Source organism: Aotus nancymaae, unplaced genomic scaffold (assembly GCF_030222135.1).
Source record: "Aotus nancymaae isolate 86718 unplaced genomic scaffold, 86718_ANA_hifiasm-v0.15.2.pri h1tg000058l, whole genome shotgun sequence".
Classification (NCBI taxonomy): domain Eukaryota; kingdom Metazoa; phylum Chordata; class Mammalia; order Primates; family Aotidae; genus Aotus; species Aotus nancymaae.
Window position 1 is genome coordinate 34,252,979 of NW_026988472.1, and position 20,286 is coordinate 34,273,264.

At 41.3% G+C, this 20,286-nt stretch overlaps 1 protein-coding gene across 5 annotated transcripts in view; it reads right to left on the bottom strand.

Moving 5' to 3' along the window:
• PDK3 (pyruvate dehydrogenase kinase 3) overlaps window positions 1-20,286 on the bottom strand; it is a 217,004-nt gene that overhangs the window by 126,471 nt on the left and 70,247 nt on the right. For 3 of the 5 annotated variants that reach the window (XM_012448847.3, XM_064364438.1, XM_012448848.2), the window contains exons 7-11: window positions 16,016-16,092; window positions 14,639-14,740; window positions 14,128-14,238; window positions 4,055-4,168; window positions 1,770-1,909 (exon numbers count right to left, since the gene is read on the bottom strand). In XM_012448847.3, the coding sequence (XP_012304270.1) occupies window positions 1,770-1,909; window positions 4,055-4,168; window positions 14,128-14,238; window positions 14,639-14,740; window positions 16,016-16,092 (544 nt within the window). Of the gene's footprint in view, window positions 1-1,764; window positions 1,910-4,054; window positions 4,169-14,127; window positions 14,239-14,638; window positions 14,741-16,015; window positions 16,093-20,286 lie in introns of all 5 variants that reach the window. The other 2 variants (XM_064364439.1, XM_021670474.2) reach the window with 1 other exon arrangement.

Genomic DNA, 20,286 nt, shown 5'->3' on the forward strand with positions numbered 1-20,286 from the left:
TGTTATATGGTCCTGGAACAGATCTCAGTTTAGACAAATCAGGTGAATTTTAATGAGATGAAAGATTATTGACATGGAAAGATGGGATGGTTAAATGAAACAAAAGCAGGTTGGAAAACTATGAATAGTGTAATCTCATTTGCAAAAAAATACGTATATACACAAATAGCAAAATATCTGGAAGAACATACACAAAGCTATAGCAGTGGCAATCTCTGGGTGTTGGGAACACAGTGGTTTCTCCTTTCTTTTTTTTGGCTTATTTATGTTTTCCTTTCTTTTCTTTTCTTTTTTTTTTGAGATGGAGTCTAGCTCAATCACCCAGGCTGGAGTGCAAGGTACTCTCTTGGCTCACGGCAACCTTCACCTCCCAGGTTCAAGCAATTCTCCTGCCTCAGCTTCCCAAATAGCTGGGATTACAGGTGTGCGCCATCACGCCTGGCTAATTTTTGTATTTTTAGTAGAGACAGTTTCACCATACTGGCTAGGCTGATCTCGAACTCCTGACCTCAGGTGATCCGCCTGCCTCAGCCTCCCAAAGTGCTGGGATTACAGGCGTGAGCCACTGCATCCGGCCAATGTTTTCTTATTTTTTACAATGCACATATATTGCTTTTCTGTTAATACATGATTATTTTAAGTTAAACAAAGCAGAACCCTTACTGTTGCTGGTAGAGTTGAAGCTTAAGGGTAGGTAGTCAGAAGAAAACTACAGATTGTTTTCCTTATTACCATAAAACAATAAAACTTGTTCTGTGAATTATAATTTTTCCTTTACAATGTTCAAATTTTTTATTGTGCTAAGCTATACATAACAGAACTCACCATCTTTTTCTTTTTTGAGACACAGTCTTGTTCTGTTCCCCAGGGTGGTGTGCAGTGGTGTGAATCATAGCTCACTACAGCCTGGAAGTCCTGGGCTCAAGCGATCCTCTTGCTGAGGCCTGTATTCCCAGCACTTTGGGTGGTGTGTGTCTGTGGTCCTCCTGAGTAGCTAGGACTACAGACACATACCACCACACCCAGCTAATTTTACCTTTTTAAATTTTTTATAGAGACGGGGTTTCACTATGTTGCCTAGGCTGCTCTCAAACTCCTGGCTTCAAGAGATCATCCCACCTCAGCCTCCCAAAGTGCTGGGATTATAGGCATCAGCCACCACACCCAGCCCAGAACTTACCATCTTAACCACTGTTACATGTACAGTTCAGCGGCACTGAGTACTTTCACACTGTTGTACAACCATCACTACCATCCATCTCCAGAATTTTTTTCATCTTTCCACCTGAAACTCTATACCCATGAAACAATGACTCCCCATTCCCTCTTCCTCGACAGCCCCTTGCAACCTCCTTCAACTTTGTGCCTCTGCATTTGACTACTCTAGGTACCTCAAGTAAGTGGAATCATAGTATTTGGACTTTTACGTCTGGCTTATTTCAATTAGCAAAATGACTTCAAGGTTCATCCATGCCGTAGCACACATCAGAATGTCCTTCCTTTTTAAAGCCAAATAATATTCTATTGCATGGATAGATCACCTTTTATCTTGATCAGTCATTTTAACTTATTTTTTCAGTTTCAACCTACGATGTTTATGATGACAAACTGCAAACTTAATTGCTTTTTAAATAAAATTCATGGCAGGCCAAACCCCTGCTTGCTGCTGTGAATATCTCTACCATGCAAGAATTCCTGGAACAGTAAATGGAACACTTTCATTCAGACAAATCAGATACTTTGTAATAGAAATCAAGATGGTACATTACTGTTTTGCTTTGTATTTTGAAGCATCCCTGGGTTCACTGCTGGGATTGCTCCAATCGTCAGCTTCAGGAGTGGTCTTGTAATGGCGCCATGCGGACTTATTAAAAACTGGAAGTCTCTCAAATGACTCACTTGAAAGAGCCTACCAGAGAAACAAAAATATACACCAAAGGTCCACAGTGTCATTTTTCTCATGTGAAACAGTAACCCAAATTTTATTATTTAAAACATCAGATACCTTAATACATATTTTCGAAATGATGTTAAAATTACATCTTAGTAATTTACTTAGACTGGCCAAGAAAACATTAAAGCTTTTTTAAAGGAATAAAAACATTTGCTCATTCAAAATCAAAACTGAAATACACATGACCAGAACAAAACACATTTTAATTCAGTTCATACTGCTTTGAGATGCTCAACTGTTTTGACTATACTTGGTGATTGGTCTCACAAAGGGCTCAGGAAGAAACAAAGTCTCATGCATCCCAGGTTTATAAACACACACCATCAAGTGATATCAAATATCACATTACTTAGATGCATGGGCATCTAAGATAAATACTCTCAGTAACTGATTAAATCCCGGTATCACATACACAGGTTAAGTATCCCTTTGAAATGCTTGGGAATGGGGGGAGTGTGGTGGCTCAGGCCTGTAATCCCAGCACTTTGGGAGGTGGAGTTGGGCAGATCACCTGAGGTCAGAAGTTCGAGACCAGCCTGGTCAACATGGTGAAACTCTGTCTCTACTAAAAAATACAAAAAATTAGCTGGGCGTGGTGGCGGGCACCTATAATCCCAGCTACTCGGAAGTCTGAGGTAGGAGTATGGCTTGAACCCGGAAGGTGGAGGTTACAGTGAGCCGAGATGGCACTACTGCAGCCTGGGTGACAGAGGGAGACGAGAGACTCCATATCAAAAAAAAAAAAAAAAAAAAAAAAAAAAATTGCTTGGAACCAGAAGTAGTTGTTTTTTTGTTTGTTTGTTTTTTTCCATATTTTGGAATACTGGCATTGTGCTTACCTGTTAAGCATCTCTAATCTGAAAATCTGGAATCTGGAGTGCTCCAATAAGCATTTCCTTTGAGCTTGATGTCTGAGCGAGCATCATGTCAGTGCTCAAAAAGTTCCAGATTTTCAAGCATTTTGGATTGCAGATTGTTGGGTTAGGGATGCTCAACCCGCAGTAGCATGCTATGCTACCATTTAAAAGAATGAGCCAGTTCTACATAAACTGATCTGGAAAGATCTCTAAGACAGACTAGAAAGTAAAAAAAAAATAGGAAGGTGCTGAAATTTCATTTATGTGGGAAAAATTCTGTTTTTCCCATATTTATAAATGTAGAATCAACTCTAGGAGGATCCCTAAGACAATGAGACCTGTAGTGATCTCTGCTGAAGAGAACTGGTGGTTTAGGACCAGTGGGAGAACAAATTTCAGTTTTCCTTCTGTAGCTTTAAAATTTTTATTATGTGCCTATATTACCTATTCAAAAAATGTTACAGATATTCAAGAGTTTAGAAATAAAAGTACAATTACCACTAATGAATGAGAAAAACTGTGCTACAGAGAACTTTGTTATTAGATGAACCTTTTATATAACCATATTATGATTACTGAATTCTTGTAACTTTGGAAAAGCAAGTGAGTTTTTAAAACAAAATACTAAAATACTTCAGTTTATGAAAATCTGCCTCCTTTTAGATCAGACCTTTCAATAGACATGTAGTTCTTTTAAGTCACAATTTAAAATTATGATTTTAAAAATCAGTATTTTATTTTTTCTCTTTTGAGACAGGGTCTTGTTCCGTCATCCAGACTGGAGTGTAGTGGTGTCATCTCAGCTCACTGCAACCTCTGCCTCCCGGGTTCAAGTGATTCTCCTGCCTTAGCCTCCTGAGTAGCTGGGACTACAGGTGCGCACCACCACACCAGCTAATTTTTTGTATTTTTTATAGACACGGGGTTTCAGCATGTTGGCCAGACTGGTCTCGAACTCCTGACCTCACATGATCTGCCTGCCTCGGTCTCTGAGTGCTGGGATTACAGGCATGTGCTGCCGTGCCCAACCAAAGTCAGTATTTTAAATTCTGTACCTCCACGTTTCATAGTTTGCTATACCTGAACATAGAATCCAGGGTGAGGCATAACACGGTTTTCATAAGAAACTGAAGTAAATCTGAGATGAATCTATGAGATGATACAGTGCTATTTTCAATCAGTGATTAGAACTTATAGCTTTAAAAAGCAAAGATGCCTCATACTAACAAATAAAATGCAGTACCTTCAAATAAATGACAGCATCAGTACCCACTCCTTCCATGGAATACAGTTTCAGATCTCCTTGAAAATATCTAGCATATAGACGGGAAATTGGCAAACCATAACCAAATCCAGCCTATTGAGAAAAGAAAATTAATACAGTGAGACAGGCTCAAATGCTAACACATTTTATATGATGACCATTCAGAGGTTAAAATAAATTCTTGATTCAGATTTAAATCAAAGAAATTACTGAGTCAACCTTTACAATGATGTATATCCTCTTCTATGGCAAACAACCTCTTTATTTTCATCCTGCAAAAACACATCTTATATGTTTGGATTATAATAGAAATATTCTAATTTTTGACTTAATGCTTTTTTAGCATTTTAAAGCAAAGTTTTAGCATTTTTTAAAAGCACATTCCAAGGCCAGGCATGGTGGCTCACACCTGTAATCCCAGCACTTTGGGTGGTTGAGGCAGGTGGATCACTTAAGGTCAGGAATTTGTGACCAGCCTGGCTAACATGGCGAAACCCCATCTCTACTAAAAATACAAAAATTAGCCAGGCGTGGTGGTGCACGCCTGTAATCCCAGCTACTCGGGAGGCTGTGGCAGGAGAATGGCCTGAACCTGGGAGGTGGAGGTTGCAGCGAGCTGAGATGGCGCCACTGCACTCCAGCCTGGGTAACAAGAGCGAGACTCCATCTCACGAAAAAAAAAAAAAAAAAAAAAAAAAAGCAAATTCCAAATCAAGTGGAATGTGACCTGATGACTAAACCACATCATTTCAAAGTTCCATGATCAGATTTCCTTGCTCTTGGAAGTGAAAATTAACAGCACAGTGTTGAGTTCAAATCTAAAAGTAACAAGATGAAAACATGGAAAGGAAAACAATTTTCTGAGAAGCAACTTCTAAGGTTCTGGAAAGGCGAGAATACTTTGGTATATTGTAGTTCAGATAGTTTTTTTTTCTTTTCCTTTGAGGTGGAGTTTTGCTCTTATTGCCCAGGCTGGAGTGCAGTGTTGCGATCTTGGCTCACCACAACCTCTGCCTTCCAGGTTCAAGCAATTCTCCTGCCTCAGCCTCCTGAGTAGCTGGGATTACGGGCATGCGCCACCACACCCGGCTAATTTTGTATTTTTAGTAGAGACAGGGTTTCTCCACGTTGGTCAGGTTGGTCTCAAACTCCTGACCTCAGGTGATCTGCCTGCCTTGGCCTCCCAAAGTACTGGGATTACAGATGTGAGCCACTGCACCCGGCCTGTAGTTCAGCACAGAACAGCCGACAACTCCGAGGCCAATGCAGTTGTGAGTGTAAGCCAAGACTCCCAAGGAGTGCAGAGGAGGGGTCTGGATCTCAACCTCGAATTTGCTGAGGTTCAGGAAAAGTTTCCCAGAGTGTCAGAGGATCAACAGGAGTTCTCTGGGTGGATATTCTCGAAAAAGAAATGCACATTTCAAGGCACAGAGGTGTAAAAGCATAAGTTGTTCAATGAGGAAATTATGTTTTTTAGTAGTACATACTTAAGTGCCCACTTTAAAGCTGAGAGCAGTTTCTTTTTCTTTTTCTTTTCTTTTTTTTTTTTTTTGAGACAGAATCTCACTCTGTCACCCAGGCTGGAGTGCAGTGGTGTGATCTTGGCTTACCACAACCTCTACCTCCTGGGTTCAAGCTATTCTTGTGCCTCAGCCTTCTGAGCAGCTGGGACTACAGGCATGTGTCACTGCTCTCGACTAATGTTTTTTGTGTATTTTTAGTAGAGACAGGGTTTCACCATGTTGGTCAGGCTGGTCTCAGACTCCTAACCTCAAGTGATCAGTCTGCCTTGGCCTCCCAAAGTGCTAGGATTACAGGCCAGTTTCTTAACTGGGAGAGCCAGTAGTGGAAGCATTTCTTCAAAGGGAGAGGCCACCTAGTACACTGGAAAGAACACAGACATGGCCAGTACCAGCTCTGTGGTTAATTAGCTCAGTGACCTTCGGGAAGGTCATTTCCTCATTTCCTCGTCTATACAATGGGAGTACACATTCGTAATTTTTAAAGGTCTCTTACAAGTCCCCAGGTTTATTAAGAAAAAAAACTATGACATAACAGCTATCCTCAAGATGCTATTTTAAGACCTGGAAGAGACAATCTATATTTCTTTTAAACAACTGGGGAAGGTGCTAGATTGGTTTGTAGTGCCTTTTTTCCTTTTGATGTGTATTTCTTTCTTTTTTTAATCTTATTTTTATTTTATTTATTTATTTTTTTATTGCATTTTAGGTTTTGGGGTACATGTGAAGAACATGCAAGGTGGTTGCATAGGTGCATACGTGGCAGTGTGATTTGCTGCCTTCCTCCCCTTCACCTATATGTGGCATTTCTCCCCATGCTATCTCTCCCCAACTCCCCACCCTCCACTGTCCCCCCCACTCCCCCCCAACAGACCCCAGTGTATAGTGCTCCCCTCCCTGTGTCCATGTGTTCCCATTGTTCAATACCCGTCTATGAGTGAGAACATGCGATGCTTGATTTTGTGTTCTTGTGTCAGTTTGCTGAGAATGATGGTTTCCAGGTTCATCCATGTCCCTACAAAGGACACGAACTCATCGTTTCTGATGGCTGCATAATATTCCATGGTGTATATGTGCCACATTTTCCCTGTCCAGTCTATCATCGATGGGCATTTGGGTTGGTTCCAGGTCTTTGCTATTGTAAACTGTGCTGCAATGAACATTCGTGTGCATGTGTCCTTATAGTAGAACGATTTATAATCCTTTGGATATATACCCAGTAATGGGATTGCTGGGTCAAATGGAATTTCTATTTCTAGGTCCTTGAGGAATCGCCACACTGTCTTCCACAATGGTTGAACTAATTTACACTCTCACCAACAGTGTAAAAGTGTTCCTATTTCTCCACATCCTCTCCAGCATCTGTTGTCTCCAGATTTTTTAATGTTCGCTGTTCTAACTGGCGTGAGATGGTATCTCAATGTAGTTTTGATTTGCATTTCTCTAATGACCAGTGATGATGAGCATTTTTTCATATGTTTGTTGGCCTCATGTATGCCTTCTTTTGTAAAGTATCTGTTCATATCCTTTGCCCACTTTTGAATGGGCTTGTTTGTTTTTTTCTTGTAGTTCGTTGTAAATTCTGGATATCAGCCCTTTGTCAGATGGGTAGGCTGCAAAAATTTTTTCCCATTCTGTTGGTTGCCGATTCACTCTATTGACTGTTTCTTTTGCCGTGCAGAAGCTGTGGAGTTTGATTAGGTCCCATTTGTCTATTTTAGCTTTTGTTGCCAATGCTTTTGGTGTTTTGGTCATGAAGTCCTTGCCTACGCCTATATCCTGAATGGTTTTGCCTAGGTTTTCTTCTAGGGTTTTTATGGTGTTGGGTCTATGTTTAAGTCTTTAATCCATCTGGAGTTAATTTTAGTGTAAGGTGTCAGGAAGGGGTCCAGTTTCTGCTTTCTGCATATGGCTAGCCAGTTTTCCCAACACCACTTATTAAACAGGGAATCCTTTCCCCATTGCTTGTTTTTATCAGGTTTGTCAAAGATTGGATGGTTGTAGATATGTTGTGTTGCCTCCGAGGCCTCTGTTCTGTTCCATTGGTCTATATCTCTGTTTTGGTACCAGTACCATGCTGTTTTGATTACTGTAGCCTTGTAGTATAGTTTGATGTCCGGTAGTGTGATGCCTCCCGCTTTGTTCTTTTTGCTTAGAATTGACTTGGCTATGCGGGCTCTCTTTTGGTTCCATATAAAGTTTAAGGTGGCTTTTTCCAGTTCTGTGAAGAAGGTCATTGGTAGCTTGATGGGGATAGCGTTGAATCTGTAAATTACTTTGGGCAGTATGGCCATTTTCACGATATTGATTCTCCCTAACCATGAACATGGAATGTTTCTCCATCTGTTTGTGTCCTCTCTTATTTCATTGAGCAGTGGTTTGTAGTTCTCCTTGAAGAGGTCCTTTACGTTCCTTGTTAGTTGTATTCCTAGGTATTTTATTCTCTTTGTAGCAATTGTGAATGGCAGTTCCTTCTTGATTTGGCTCTCTTTAAGTCTGTTATTGGTGTATAGGAATGCTTGTGATTTTTGCACATTGATTTTGTATCCTGAGACTTTGCTGAAGTTGCTTATCAGTTTCAGGAGATTTTGGGCTGAGATGATAGGGTCTTCTAGATATACAATCATGTCGTCTGCAAATAGAGACAATTTGACTTCCTCCTTTCCTAATTGAATACCCTTTATTTCTTTTTCTTGCCTGATTGCTCTGGCTAGAACTTCCAGTACTATATTGAATAGGAGTGGTGAGAGAGGGCATCCTTGTCTAGTGCCAGATTTCAAAGGGAATGCTTCCAGTTTTTGCCCGTTCAGTATGATATTGGCTGTTGGTTTGTCGTAAATAGCTTTTATTATTTTGAGATACGTTCCCTCGATACCTAGTTTATTGAGGGTTTTTAGCATAAAGGGCTGATGAATTTTGTTGAAGGCCTTCTCTGCATCAATTGAGATAACCATATGGTTTTTGTCTTTGGTTCTGTTTATGTGGTGAATTACATTTATAGACTTGCGTATATTGAACCAGCCTTGCATCCCCGGGATGAATCCTACTTGATCATGGTGGATAAGCTTTTTGATGTGCTGTTGTATTCGGTTTGCCAGTATTTTATTGAAGATTTTTGCATCTATGTTCATCATGGATATTGGCCTGTAGTTTTCTTTTCTTGTTGAGTCTCTGCCAGGTTTTGGTATTAGGATGATGTTGGTCTCATAAAATGATTTGGGAAGGATTCCCTCTTTTTGGATTATTTGGAATAGTTTCAGTAGGAATGGTACCAGTTCCTCTTTGTATGTCTGGTAGAATTCGGCTGTGAACCCATCTGGACCTGGGCTTTTTTTGGTTGGTAGGCTCTTAATTGCTGCCTCGACTTCAGACCTTGTTATTGGTCTATTCAGGGTTTCAACTTCTTCCTGGTTTAGGCTTGGGAGGAGGCAACTGTCCAGGAATTTATCCATTTCTTCCAGGTTTTCTAGTTTATGTGCATAGAGTTGTTTGTAATAATCTCTGATGATGGTTTGAATTTCTGTGGAATCTGTGGTGATATCCCCTTTATCATTTTTTATTGCATCTATTTGGTTATTCTCTCTTTTCTTTTTTATTAGTCTGGCTAGTGGTCTGTCTATTTCGTTGATCTTTTCAAAAAACCAGCTCCTGGATTTATTGATTTTTTTGAAGGGTTTTTCATGTCTCTATCTCCTTCAGTTCTGCTCTGATCTTAGTTATTTCTTGTCTTCTGCTAGGTTTTGAGTTTTTTTGATCTTGCTCCTCTAGCTCTTTCAATTTTGATGATAGGGTGTCAATTTTAGATCTCTCCTTTCTTCTCATGTGGGCACTTATTGCTATATATTTTCCTCTAGAGACTGCTTTAAATGTGTCCCAGAGATTCTGGTATGTGGTGTCTTCATTCTCGTTGGTTTCAAAGAACATCTTTATTTCTGCCTTCACTTCATTGTTTATCCAGTCAACATTCAAGAGAAAGTTGTTCAGTTTCCATGAAGCTGTGCGGTTCTGGGTTGGTTTCTGAATTCTGAGTTCTAACTTGATTGCACTGTGGTCTGAGAGACTGTTTGTTATGGTTTCCATTCTTTTGCATTTGCTGAGGAGTGATTTACTTCCAATTATGTGGTCAATTTTAGAGTAGGTGTGATGTGGTGCTGAGAAGAATGTATATTCTGTGGATTTGGGGTGGAGAGTTCTGTAAATGTCTATTAGGTTTGCTTGTTCCAGGTCTGAGTTCAAGTCCTGGATATCCTTGTTAATTTTCTGTCTCGTTGATCTGTCTAATATTGACAATGGTGTGTTGAAGTCTCCCACTATTATTGTGTGGGAGTCTAAGTCTCTTTGTAAGTCATTAAGAACTTGCCTTATGTATCTGGGTGTTCCTGTATTAGGTGCATATATATTTAGGATCGTCAGCTCTTCTTGTTGCATTGATCCTTTTACCATTATGTAATGTCCTTCTTTGTCTCTTTTGATCTTTGTTGCTTTAAAGTCTATTTTATCAGAGATAAGAATTGCAACTCCTGCTTTTTTTTGCTCTCCATTTTCTTAGTAAATCTTCCTCCATCCCTTTATTTTGAGCCTTTGTGTATCCTTCCATGTGAGATGTGTTTCCTGGATATGGCACACTGATGGGTTTTGGCTTTTTATCCAATTTCCCAGTCTGTGTCTTTTGATTGGGGCATTTAGTCCATTTACGTTTAGGGTTAATATTGTTATGTGTGAATTTGATCCTGCCATTTTGATGCTAGCCGGCTGTTTTGCCCGTTGGTTGATGCAGATTCTTCATTGTGTTGATGCTCTTTACCATTTCGTGTGTTTTTGGAGTGGCTGGTACTGGTTGTTCTTTTCTATGTGTAGTGCCTCTTTCAGGAGCTCTTGTAAAGCTGGTCCGGTGGTGATGAAATCTCTGAGTACTTGCTTGTTTGCAAAGGATTTTATTTTTCCTTCACTTATGAAGCTTAGTTTGTCTGGATATGAAATTCTAGGTTGAAAGTTCTTTTCTTTAAGGATCTTGAATATTGGCCTCCACTCTCTTCTGGCTTGTAGGGTTTCTGCTGAGAGATCTGCTGTGAGTCTGACGGGCTTCCCTTTGTGGGTAACCCGACCTTTCTCTCTGGCTGCCCTTAGCATTTTTTCCTTCATTTCAACCCTGGTGAATCTGACGATTATGTGCCTTGGGGTTGCTCTTCTTGAGGAATATCTTTGTGGTGTTCTCTGTATTTCCTGGACTTGAATATTGGCCTGCCTTGCTAGGTTGGGGAAGTTTTCCTGGATAATATCCTGAAGAGTATTTTCCAGCTTGGATTCATTCTCTCCGTCACATTCAGGTACACCTATCAAACGTAGATTAGGTCTTTTCACATAGTCCCATATTTCTTGTTGACTTTGTTCATTACTTTTTACCCTGTTTTCTCTAATCTTACCTTCTTGTTTTCTTTCATTGAGTTGATATTCGACCTCTGATATACTTTCTTCTGCTTGGTCAATTCGGCTGTTGAAACTTGTGCATGCTTCTCGAATTCTCGAGTTGCGTTTTTCAGCTCCATCAATTCACTTATATTCCTCTCTAAGTTGTCCATTCTTGTTAGCATTTCGTCAAATCTTTTTTCAAGGTTCTTAGTTTCTTTGCATTGGGTTAGAACATGTTCTTTTAGCTCACGGAAGTATCTTATTACTCACTTTCTGAAGGCTGATTCTGTCATTTCATCACACTCATTCTCCATCCAGTCTTGTTCCCTTGCTGGTGAGGAGTTGTGATCCCTTGTAGGAGGAGAGGTGTTCTGGTTTCGGGTGTTTTCATCCTTTTTGCGCTGGTTTCTTCCCATCTTTGTGGATTTATCCACCTGTCGGCTTTGTAGTTGTTGACTTTCTGATTGGGTCTCTGAGTGGACATTCTGTTTGTTGTTGATGAAGTTATTTCTGTTTCTTAGTTTTCCTTTTAACTGTCTGGCCTCTCTGCTGTAGGACTGCTGAGGTCCACTCCAGGCCCTGCTTGCCTGGGGATCACTTGCAGCAGCTGCCGAACAGTTGAGGTTGCTACCAGTTTCTTATTCTGCTTTGTCCCAGAAGGATACCTGCCAAATGTCAGTCTGAGCTCTCCTTTATGAGGTGACTCTTTGGATATACGGGGGTCAGGAGCTGCTTGAGGAAACAGTCCTTTATATTAGCTCAGGTGCTGAGCTGTGAACCCCGTTGTTCATTCGGAACTGCTGGGCTGGTAAATTTAAGTCTGCAGCAGCAGAACTCATAAACCCCCTTTTTTTTTCCTCAGGTGTGCTGTCCCTGGGAGTTAGGGCTTTATGAGTTTCCACTGTACTGCTGCCTTTTTTTTTTCTTCAGGGCTGCCCTGCCCACAAGGAGGCAGCCTAGTCACTCTCAGCCTGCAGAGGCTTCACTGAGCTGCTGTGGGCTCCGCCCAGTTGCCGTGTGAACTTCCCTGCAGTCCTGTTTATATGGGTGTAGTTAGAGCTGCTTTCGCAACGTTGGCCCGCCTCTGTAATCATGGACTTTCTCTGTAATGGCAGGTTGCTGCAGCAACGGCAGGCTGCCTCAGTAATGGCGGACGCCCCTCCCCCACAGAGCTGGACTGTCCCGGGTTCAGCTGTGCTTGCTGTGAAACTCTCAACCCAGAGTGTTTCCAATTGCTGTTTTTTTGTTTTTGTTTTTGTTTTTGTGGGGGTGGGACCAGCCAGGCCTGATCTCCTGGCTCCCTGCCTCAGAGCCTTTTATTTTTTCGTTGAACGGTCAGCTCTCTACCAGGTGACCTGGTTGCCTGTTGAATAGGCACCGGGATCTGTGTGATTTCCTGTGTGGCGACGCGCTGCACCGCTGAAACCGCGGCTCTGAGATTCATGGCGCTTTTTTTGCCCGGGAATCTGCTGGCCTGGCTCCCTGTTTCAGCTCCCCTTGCTGGCTAAGTGGGAACACAGTCCCATTTACTCTGCACTGGGAGCGGCTGCGCCGGGGCGCAGGCAAAACAGCCGTGCTGGTGACCCGTGGGGCTCCTCCGCCTGCGAATCTCCTGGTCTGTGGGCAATAAAAATCCGTCTGGAAATGCGGCATCCACTCACCCTCTGCACTTTCACTCGGAGCTGCAATCCTGAGCTGGATCTAACCGGCCATCTTGGAACTCCTCCCCTACATTTCTTTTTCAATGTTGATGATGACGATGATGATGATGATGACAATGATGATGATTTACACAGGTGGAGGTGGTGTCGTCTGACATCTCAAGCTGGGTCGGGGTTGCAGCCAAGTCGCCTCTGCACCATGCAGGATGCTATCTCCGAGGCCCGCAGGCAGAGGGCAGGCCGGCGGGAGCCCCCTCGTCGACTCCAAGCGCCATCTGGGTGCATGCCTCCCTGATCTTGTCTTCTACTCTCCTCTGGGGAGGTGTCTGATCTGTGATATTTTCTCTCTAGGAAAGATGAATTAAAGATGGCTGCCTTCTCAACTGAATCTGCGGAGTGCCCGAAATAACGAAGCACAATATTTTCAAGACTGTGACAATTTGGCACTGGACTACCCACTGTTGCTGCCGCCGCCAGAAGTTCCACAGCTGATGTGTATTTCATTGTATACCAGAGCCTAGTCATGGTAATGCCTCTCAAATGTGATCTTTCATGAATTTTCTCGACTCCTATATAAATGATCTCCTGTTTCCAACATGCTGAGTTAACAAACTCTGTCTCAAATAAATGATGCAGTCTTTGATTTTATACTTACAAATAAAATATAATCTTATATGCTTATCAGTCAGGTAGGACTTTAAAATGAAACTTAATATATACCCTGAACCATTTTGCTGACTGATAGATATGTTGCTGTGTTTAATGACAAAGGGTTCAATTGTTGTTTGTCAATTAGAAACACTCGGCAGGGGAAGAAAGTGTGGCCCTACCAGGATCTAAATGCTACCATGGTAACCAGAGGCTTTCCTCACTGCCTTAATAAGGCTGAAGGTTATTTCCAGAGTGAGACAGAAAGGGCTCTGAAAATGCATACACCACCTGTATGTTTCATGCTAATGTTATTTAATATAAAAATTTAATGTTTTCATAATGTAACATTTTAATTATATAAACAAATTTGACAGTGGAGATTCCCAGGCACTAAGTGATTCGCGCCTCTGTGGTGTGTATGCCAGAGTGCACAGGACCAAGCAGCAGCTATGCATTTGGTACTGTCCCTTTGCTCACCCACTGGCAACTTCCACCCCTTCCAAGAGTAGCACAAAGTGAAAAATGGTGCTCCAATAGCAGTCTTACCACAATGAGGTACTTTTTCTCTGTGTCTGGGAGTGAGGCACTCAGCTTGGAATGTTTCTTGGACACAAATCAGAGAGGAAATCAAAGTCCAAAGGATTCACAAAGAAAGTAGCCAAGGCAAAACATTCTCCCTCCTCCAAACCGTAATACAGGCAACATTCTAAGTCAACCACACTAATGCGACAACCTGGGGAGAGAGGCAGCTCCCTCTGAGCCCCTTCCCATGTTTATGATCTTTCCTTCAGCAGCAGTTTCAGATGCTTACCAAAGGGGCAGCTCTGGTAGGCTCCAGGCTGGGTCTAGGAGCAGTCGAATACATGTAGTTAAAAAGACGATCTATTTTTCGAAGTGGGACACCACCACCTAAGTCACTGATCTGCAGTGCACAAAATGTTAACAGTCAAAACAAGTAAGTAGATCTATATTTAGTAGGAGGTAATGGGTTCATTAAATAAAGTATATCGCAGATTACTCTAAAATGTACAAGGGCTTTGAATCCCCTGGTGACATATGGTTCCTTTGTGAACAGTGTAAAACAAAGGAGGCCGAATGGTACTGTAGGATCTGACAGGCGTGGTGCTGAGGTCTTGTTCAACTCTGTGAATAACAAGGTTCTAATGAAGTTCAAATAAGGTACCTCAAGCCAAGGATCTAGCATAGAACTTACAAATAGGACACTCAATAAATGTCAATTTTCTTCCCTTTGAGTTTTCAATGTCTAGATACTATTAAATCACAACTGATAATTAAAGTATACATGCACATAAGACAGTTACCTTAATGGATAAGTCTTCTTTACCCAAAGTAACGAGGGTTTTAACAGCGGGGTAGGCCTCTTTTTTATCTTGATAGAGTTCGACTGTTGCTCTCATTGAGTTCTAAAATAATACGATCTTTTTGTTAATCATACTGCCAAATCACAAACCAGAATTTTTAAAGAGAAAGAAGTGCAAGATAACTTATACCCAACAATCCTTTTTTGGGGCAAATATTAGTTGGATTTATATGGCATTTTTCCCTCTAAAGAGCTTAAACATGTGTTCAAATCAAGGAAAAATTTCCTGACACTTTGTTTTTCACCTAGTTTTAGCCTCATCCAACATGCTAAATATTTATTTTTCTTTCCTTCTTTTTCTTTTTGCTTTAGGGTATTTAAATTATTCAACTCAACCCAGAGGAATGTTTTCATCACATGTAATGAGGCTATGCAGAGGCTGATTTGTGCACTTTAAATCCTATTTATCAGTCTGCATTTATAGAGCACCTTTTCTCTAAAGAAGGCAGAAAAACTGAAAAGATGCATGCTTCCCACAAAAATTAATCATTTGGCTGAAAAACATAGAAGAAATATCGGTTAAAAAGAAATTCTGAAAAAGCCGCAGCTGCTGAAGAGAAAGTTCACAATTGAATGCCCATCTCAACCTTAAAGTGTTACATCAGTAACATTCTAATTTTTGGAAGCAAATCAGCATAACTGATTTTTCAGGTGTTCAATTTAGTGTTTCACACACTGGAAGAAATGAAATTTTAGCTCGAATGCCTTGTGCCTGTAATACTGCTACTGTAAATGTCATTAGCTACTGGTTAACAAAAGCAACAGCTTAAGTTGCAGAGTCTAAAGAATTTGGGGTGGGGGTTGGTTCTTTTGGTCCAGCACATCTAAATCTTTCTCCTCTGCCTCTCTTAGATCTTCTGAATTGATGCAAATATATAAAAGGGTTGCAGGATCTCTCAGGACTGGAACAACTACTAATGTACCAGTGTGGTTAATGTTCAGAAGCATAAATATGTATAAACATGTTTTTATTTTGATCTGGCTACCACCAATAAAGCTTTTGCCAGGTTTGGAAATGAAAAAGCATCTCTAATCTCATAACTAAAGAAAAAAATGGTATGGATTTTACACAAAATGACTAAAGTGCAATTAAGCTTCAAAATCAATATGTACTAATATTCATGAAAACTATACTGTACACAGCAATTTTTCATCTCACAGTGTACAAATTATAAAACCCACAGGATATCAGAAATAGAATTTTTTATAATGGCTATGCAAAACCTTTTTCTTATGCTAATCTAATGAATCCATTATGTCCTGAATCAAAGTAATTTAAAATGAAGACTTCTTTCCATGTTTTTAAAATTCCACTTACCTTGAACAACTCAAATAGCATATGAAACAGATGTGAGGGCACATAAACCACCTGAATAGGTTTGTCTGGTGCTTTGGCTGGAAACAGAGACAAAACCATCAATCAATAAGGACCCAAACTAGGAGAAACTCAAGAAGGATGTTTGCATTCTATTTTCCAAGTGTGTAAAACAGAGCTCAAGAAAAGGCTAATTTGAATTTCCACCTCTAAAGGCAGGGCTGAGCAAAAGCACATGCTTTGGAATCAAACAAACCTGGGGTGAAACCCAGTTCCTTCACTTACCAGCTATATGACCTTGGACAAAGCACTCAATCTCTTTGAAACTTTGTTGAGCAGAATTGGAATATTATCACCTGTGCCATAACATTCTGAGTATTACAGAAGGCCAGCCAGATTATCACTTGGTGTTTTTCAAACTGAGGGATACCCTCTGCCACTGACCCCAGTGGTTAGCTGGGGGAATGTGGAGGAACAGGAAGAAAAGAGGGCTGGTGAACTCGACTAAACATCAGTGTTCAATTTTGTTAAATTATGACAAACAAGGAATCTTATAGCATAGAATGTAAGGTTCACATAACTTTTTCTCAAGCAGCTGGCAGATAAACCCCTAGAGACCTATGATCTTTTCCCCTTGCACCATGGATCATCTGAAGAAAATCTGAGAAATCCCCAAACCCATGTCAAGCACTAAGAACAGTGTGGGCTACAGAGCAGATGCTCAAAAACATAGTCCTTCCTCCTCCTCATGACCCCAATCACTTAAGAGATCGAAATTACATGAACTCTCTCAGGTAGAATGCTGTAATTTCAACCAGTTACTTCCTCTAATAAAGTAATTAACAATAATATAAATTAGAATTCACATTTGCTTGATTCTTAGAAGTTTACAAACAGCTTTCACATACATTATTCGATGACTCCTCCTGACAATATTTCCTGGCTCCTAGCAGGGTGGTGTTGTTTAGAGGCAGGGAAATAGGCTTTGGAAAGCCTGCGTGACTTGCCCGTGGCCCCAGAAGTGGCACTGAAACCGGACACCTGAACCAAGAGCTTTTGATTCTAAATCCCGAACTCTTCGAAGAGCAATTATTTTTATTTTTATTTATTTATTTTTTGAGACAGAGTCTCGATCTGTTGCCCAGGCTGGAGTGCAGTGGCATAATCTCAGCTCACCAGGATCTCAGCTCACCACAACCTCAGCTTTCCAGGTTCAAGCAATTCTCCTGCCTCAGCCTCCAAGTAGCTGGGATTACAGATGTGCGACACCACACCTGGTTAATTTTTGTATTTTTAGTACAGACGGGGTTTCACCATGTTGGCCAGGCTGGTCTTGAGCTCCTGACCTCAGGTGATTCACCCGTCTCAGCCTCCCAAAGTGCTGAGATTACAGGCATGAGCCACCATGCCTAGCCGAGCAGTTATTTTTTAAATCACTTAGTAATATAGGTAAATGGCTTAAAAATTTAACAAAAGAAGAAAAACAAAAGTCCTTCCCTCTTTCTATCTTATCCTTCAGTGTGAACCCAGAGGCAGCCACTCTGTACTATTTCTGCTGTAGTTTTTGGCTTGGTAATATTTACATTCTGTTCTGTAATCTGAATTAGGGATGCTGTACATTGCCTATAGGTTCTTTTAAGAAAGTAGAAAATCAATAGTGTTGGTGACATTATAACTATGTAAATATTGATCACTGTAGAACAGCCACAACAATGTACCTGAGCATTTTCTTCCCTATTAATCCAATGACAATGATTGATGTGTCCCTTAGAGGAGAATGCTCCCAGCCTTAAGATGAAACGGAGTTTCTTTATACTCCTCCAACTGGTCAACATCATGCTCCCCTTTTTGGGTTGCTTCATGGTCAGTCTATACCACTTTGCTAAGATCCTTCAGCTTACTCGAAGCTTCCCTATCTACTGCATGGTATCCAGTCCATTCTTCAAGATTTTTCAAATTAGAATCAATTGCTTTGCAAACAAGCTGCACAGCCATCATCCTAAAATTGTTTTTGATTCAAGTTCTAGAATGTTTTCCCCTATTTCTTAGGTGCATATTATAAATAATATCAAGTCAGTCAGGTAACCTATCTCAGAAAGGTATGCATGGGAGATACATCTGTCAATCTTTACACCTCTGATCTATTTGATTAAAGGTTTGGCTAGATAGAGAATTCTAGGTTTGAAATGATTTTCTCTCAGAATTTCAAAAGGGGGGTTCCAGACAGTAACAGTAGAACTGGTACGCTTAATGCCAGTTATGTTTTGTTCATGCTGCTGGCTTTTGCTCAAGGTCTGATATACCTTGATTGCAATATTCTTGTTTGAGAATGAAGAACCGGATTCATTATATGAGACAGCTGGCATTGGTATCCCCCTGGGGCTCTCCCTTAAGAGGGAAGGCTTACTTAGGGCTCTCTGGACCTAGGTCAAGACTTTTCAACTGGGCTTTAGGATGAACAGGTAGTAAACTGGCCTCTGAGCAGAGAGGACCTCAAATGCTTAAATGAGCAGGGCTTTGCTGTGGGGTAAGAACACTCACATGAACAGCCTTAGTTCTTCCTAGGTTTTTCTTGAACAAAATACTTAGTTGGCTGTTGGCAGGAAGAACCCGGTCAGAGTCCAGCTGGCTCCCATCATCCCTCCATGCTCTTTCTTAGATCAGCTTTCAGTTAATCCCTACCCTTTGGCTTCCCTTCCCATTCTAGTCCATTGCACCACCTGCCCCTGCCCCCAGAGTCCCTCTAGGACAATCTTGAGCAAGCCGGTTGCCATCTCTGCTGCAGCCTCCTCCTCTGTGGCTGCTTCTGCTTTGTCCCATCAATCGGCATACTTCCAACTGGTGACCCTCTTTCAAAAGTCTGGATTAATGCCTCTCAGGGATGGAATGTTTGTGTGTGTCTCCCCCAGATTCCTATGATGAAATGTAACCCTTGATGTGATGGTATTAGGAGACGGGGCCTGTGAGAGATGAATAGGTTATGAGGGCAGAGCCCTTATGGATGAGATTAATGCCTGTATAAAGAAACTCTGGAGAGCTCCCTCACTCCTTCCCCCATGGAAGGAAACCGTGAGAAGCCAGCTATGAATCAGAAGGTGGGTCCTCACTAGACACCAAATCTGCAGGCACCATGATCTTGGATGTCTCAGCCTCCAAAACCATGAGAAATGGCTGCCGAAGCCACCCAGTTTCTGATATTTTTGTTATAGCAGCCTGAATGGACTAAGACACTGGTCCACTAATGAGCTTTTGTGGTTTCCTTTGCTGCTTTTCTTTGAATTCCTTTATTGACATTTTTTTATTTTATTTTTTTATTTTTTTGTAGACAGAGTCTTGTTCTGTCACCCAGGCTGGAGTGCAGTGGCATGATTTTAGCTCACTGCAAGCTTCACCTCCCAGGTTCAAGCAATTCTCATGCCTCAGTCTCCTGAGTAGCTGGGACTACAGAAACGCACCATCACATCCGACTAATTTTTTTTTGTATTTTTAATAGAGATGGGGTTTCACCATGTTGGCCAGGCTGGTCTTGAACTCCTGACCTCAAGCGATCCAGCCGCCTTGGCCTCCCAAAGTGCTGGGATTGCAGGTGTGAGCCACTGCACAGCTGCTGGGCCCCTTTTTGTCATTTTAATGGGGCCCCAAAGAACAAGCTGGGTGCTCAGTTTATCTTGTACCAAATGGCATGATTAGTTATGTAAACAGCCTTCTGAATTCAACTTTTTCATCCCAAATCTCAAGAAATAACAAACACCTTTTATGTAATGGGGTTTTTTTTTTTCCAGTTTAAACAAGGAGCCTAGCCTTGCTCAATTAATTGCACTTTTCTTTGGGAACATTATAGTTTAGACTTCTTTCCTTCCTTTTAAAACCATGTCAAATGGTTTTGTCCATGACTGTTTCCTAGTTCTGGGTCTAGAGGCTGGCAGTTAAGTAGTAGATGCTTAATAGATGTTTGCTGGCTTACTAAAATAAGACATAGGTGGAGGGATCCAAGATGGCCAAATAGGAATAGCTCTGGAGTGCAGTCGTCAGTGAAAACAATGCAGAGGGTGAGTGATCACCGCATTTCCAAACTGAGTTATTACTGCCCACCGACCAGGAGATTCATGGGCTGAAAAGTGCCACGAGTTTCCAGCATGGCTGTTTCAGCCGGCACAGCGGGTCTCCGCACAAAAACTCACACAAATTCAGGTGCCATTTCAACTGGTGCCTGGAACATCTGGGAGACAGAGCCACCCATTCAACTGAAAAAAAGGGGGCTGAAACAGGGAGCC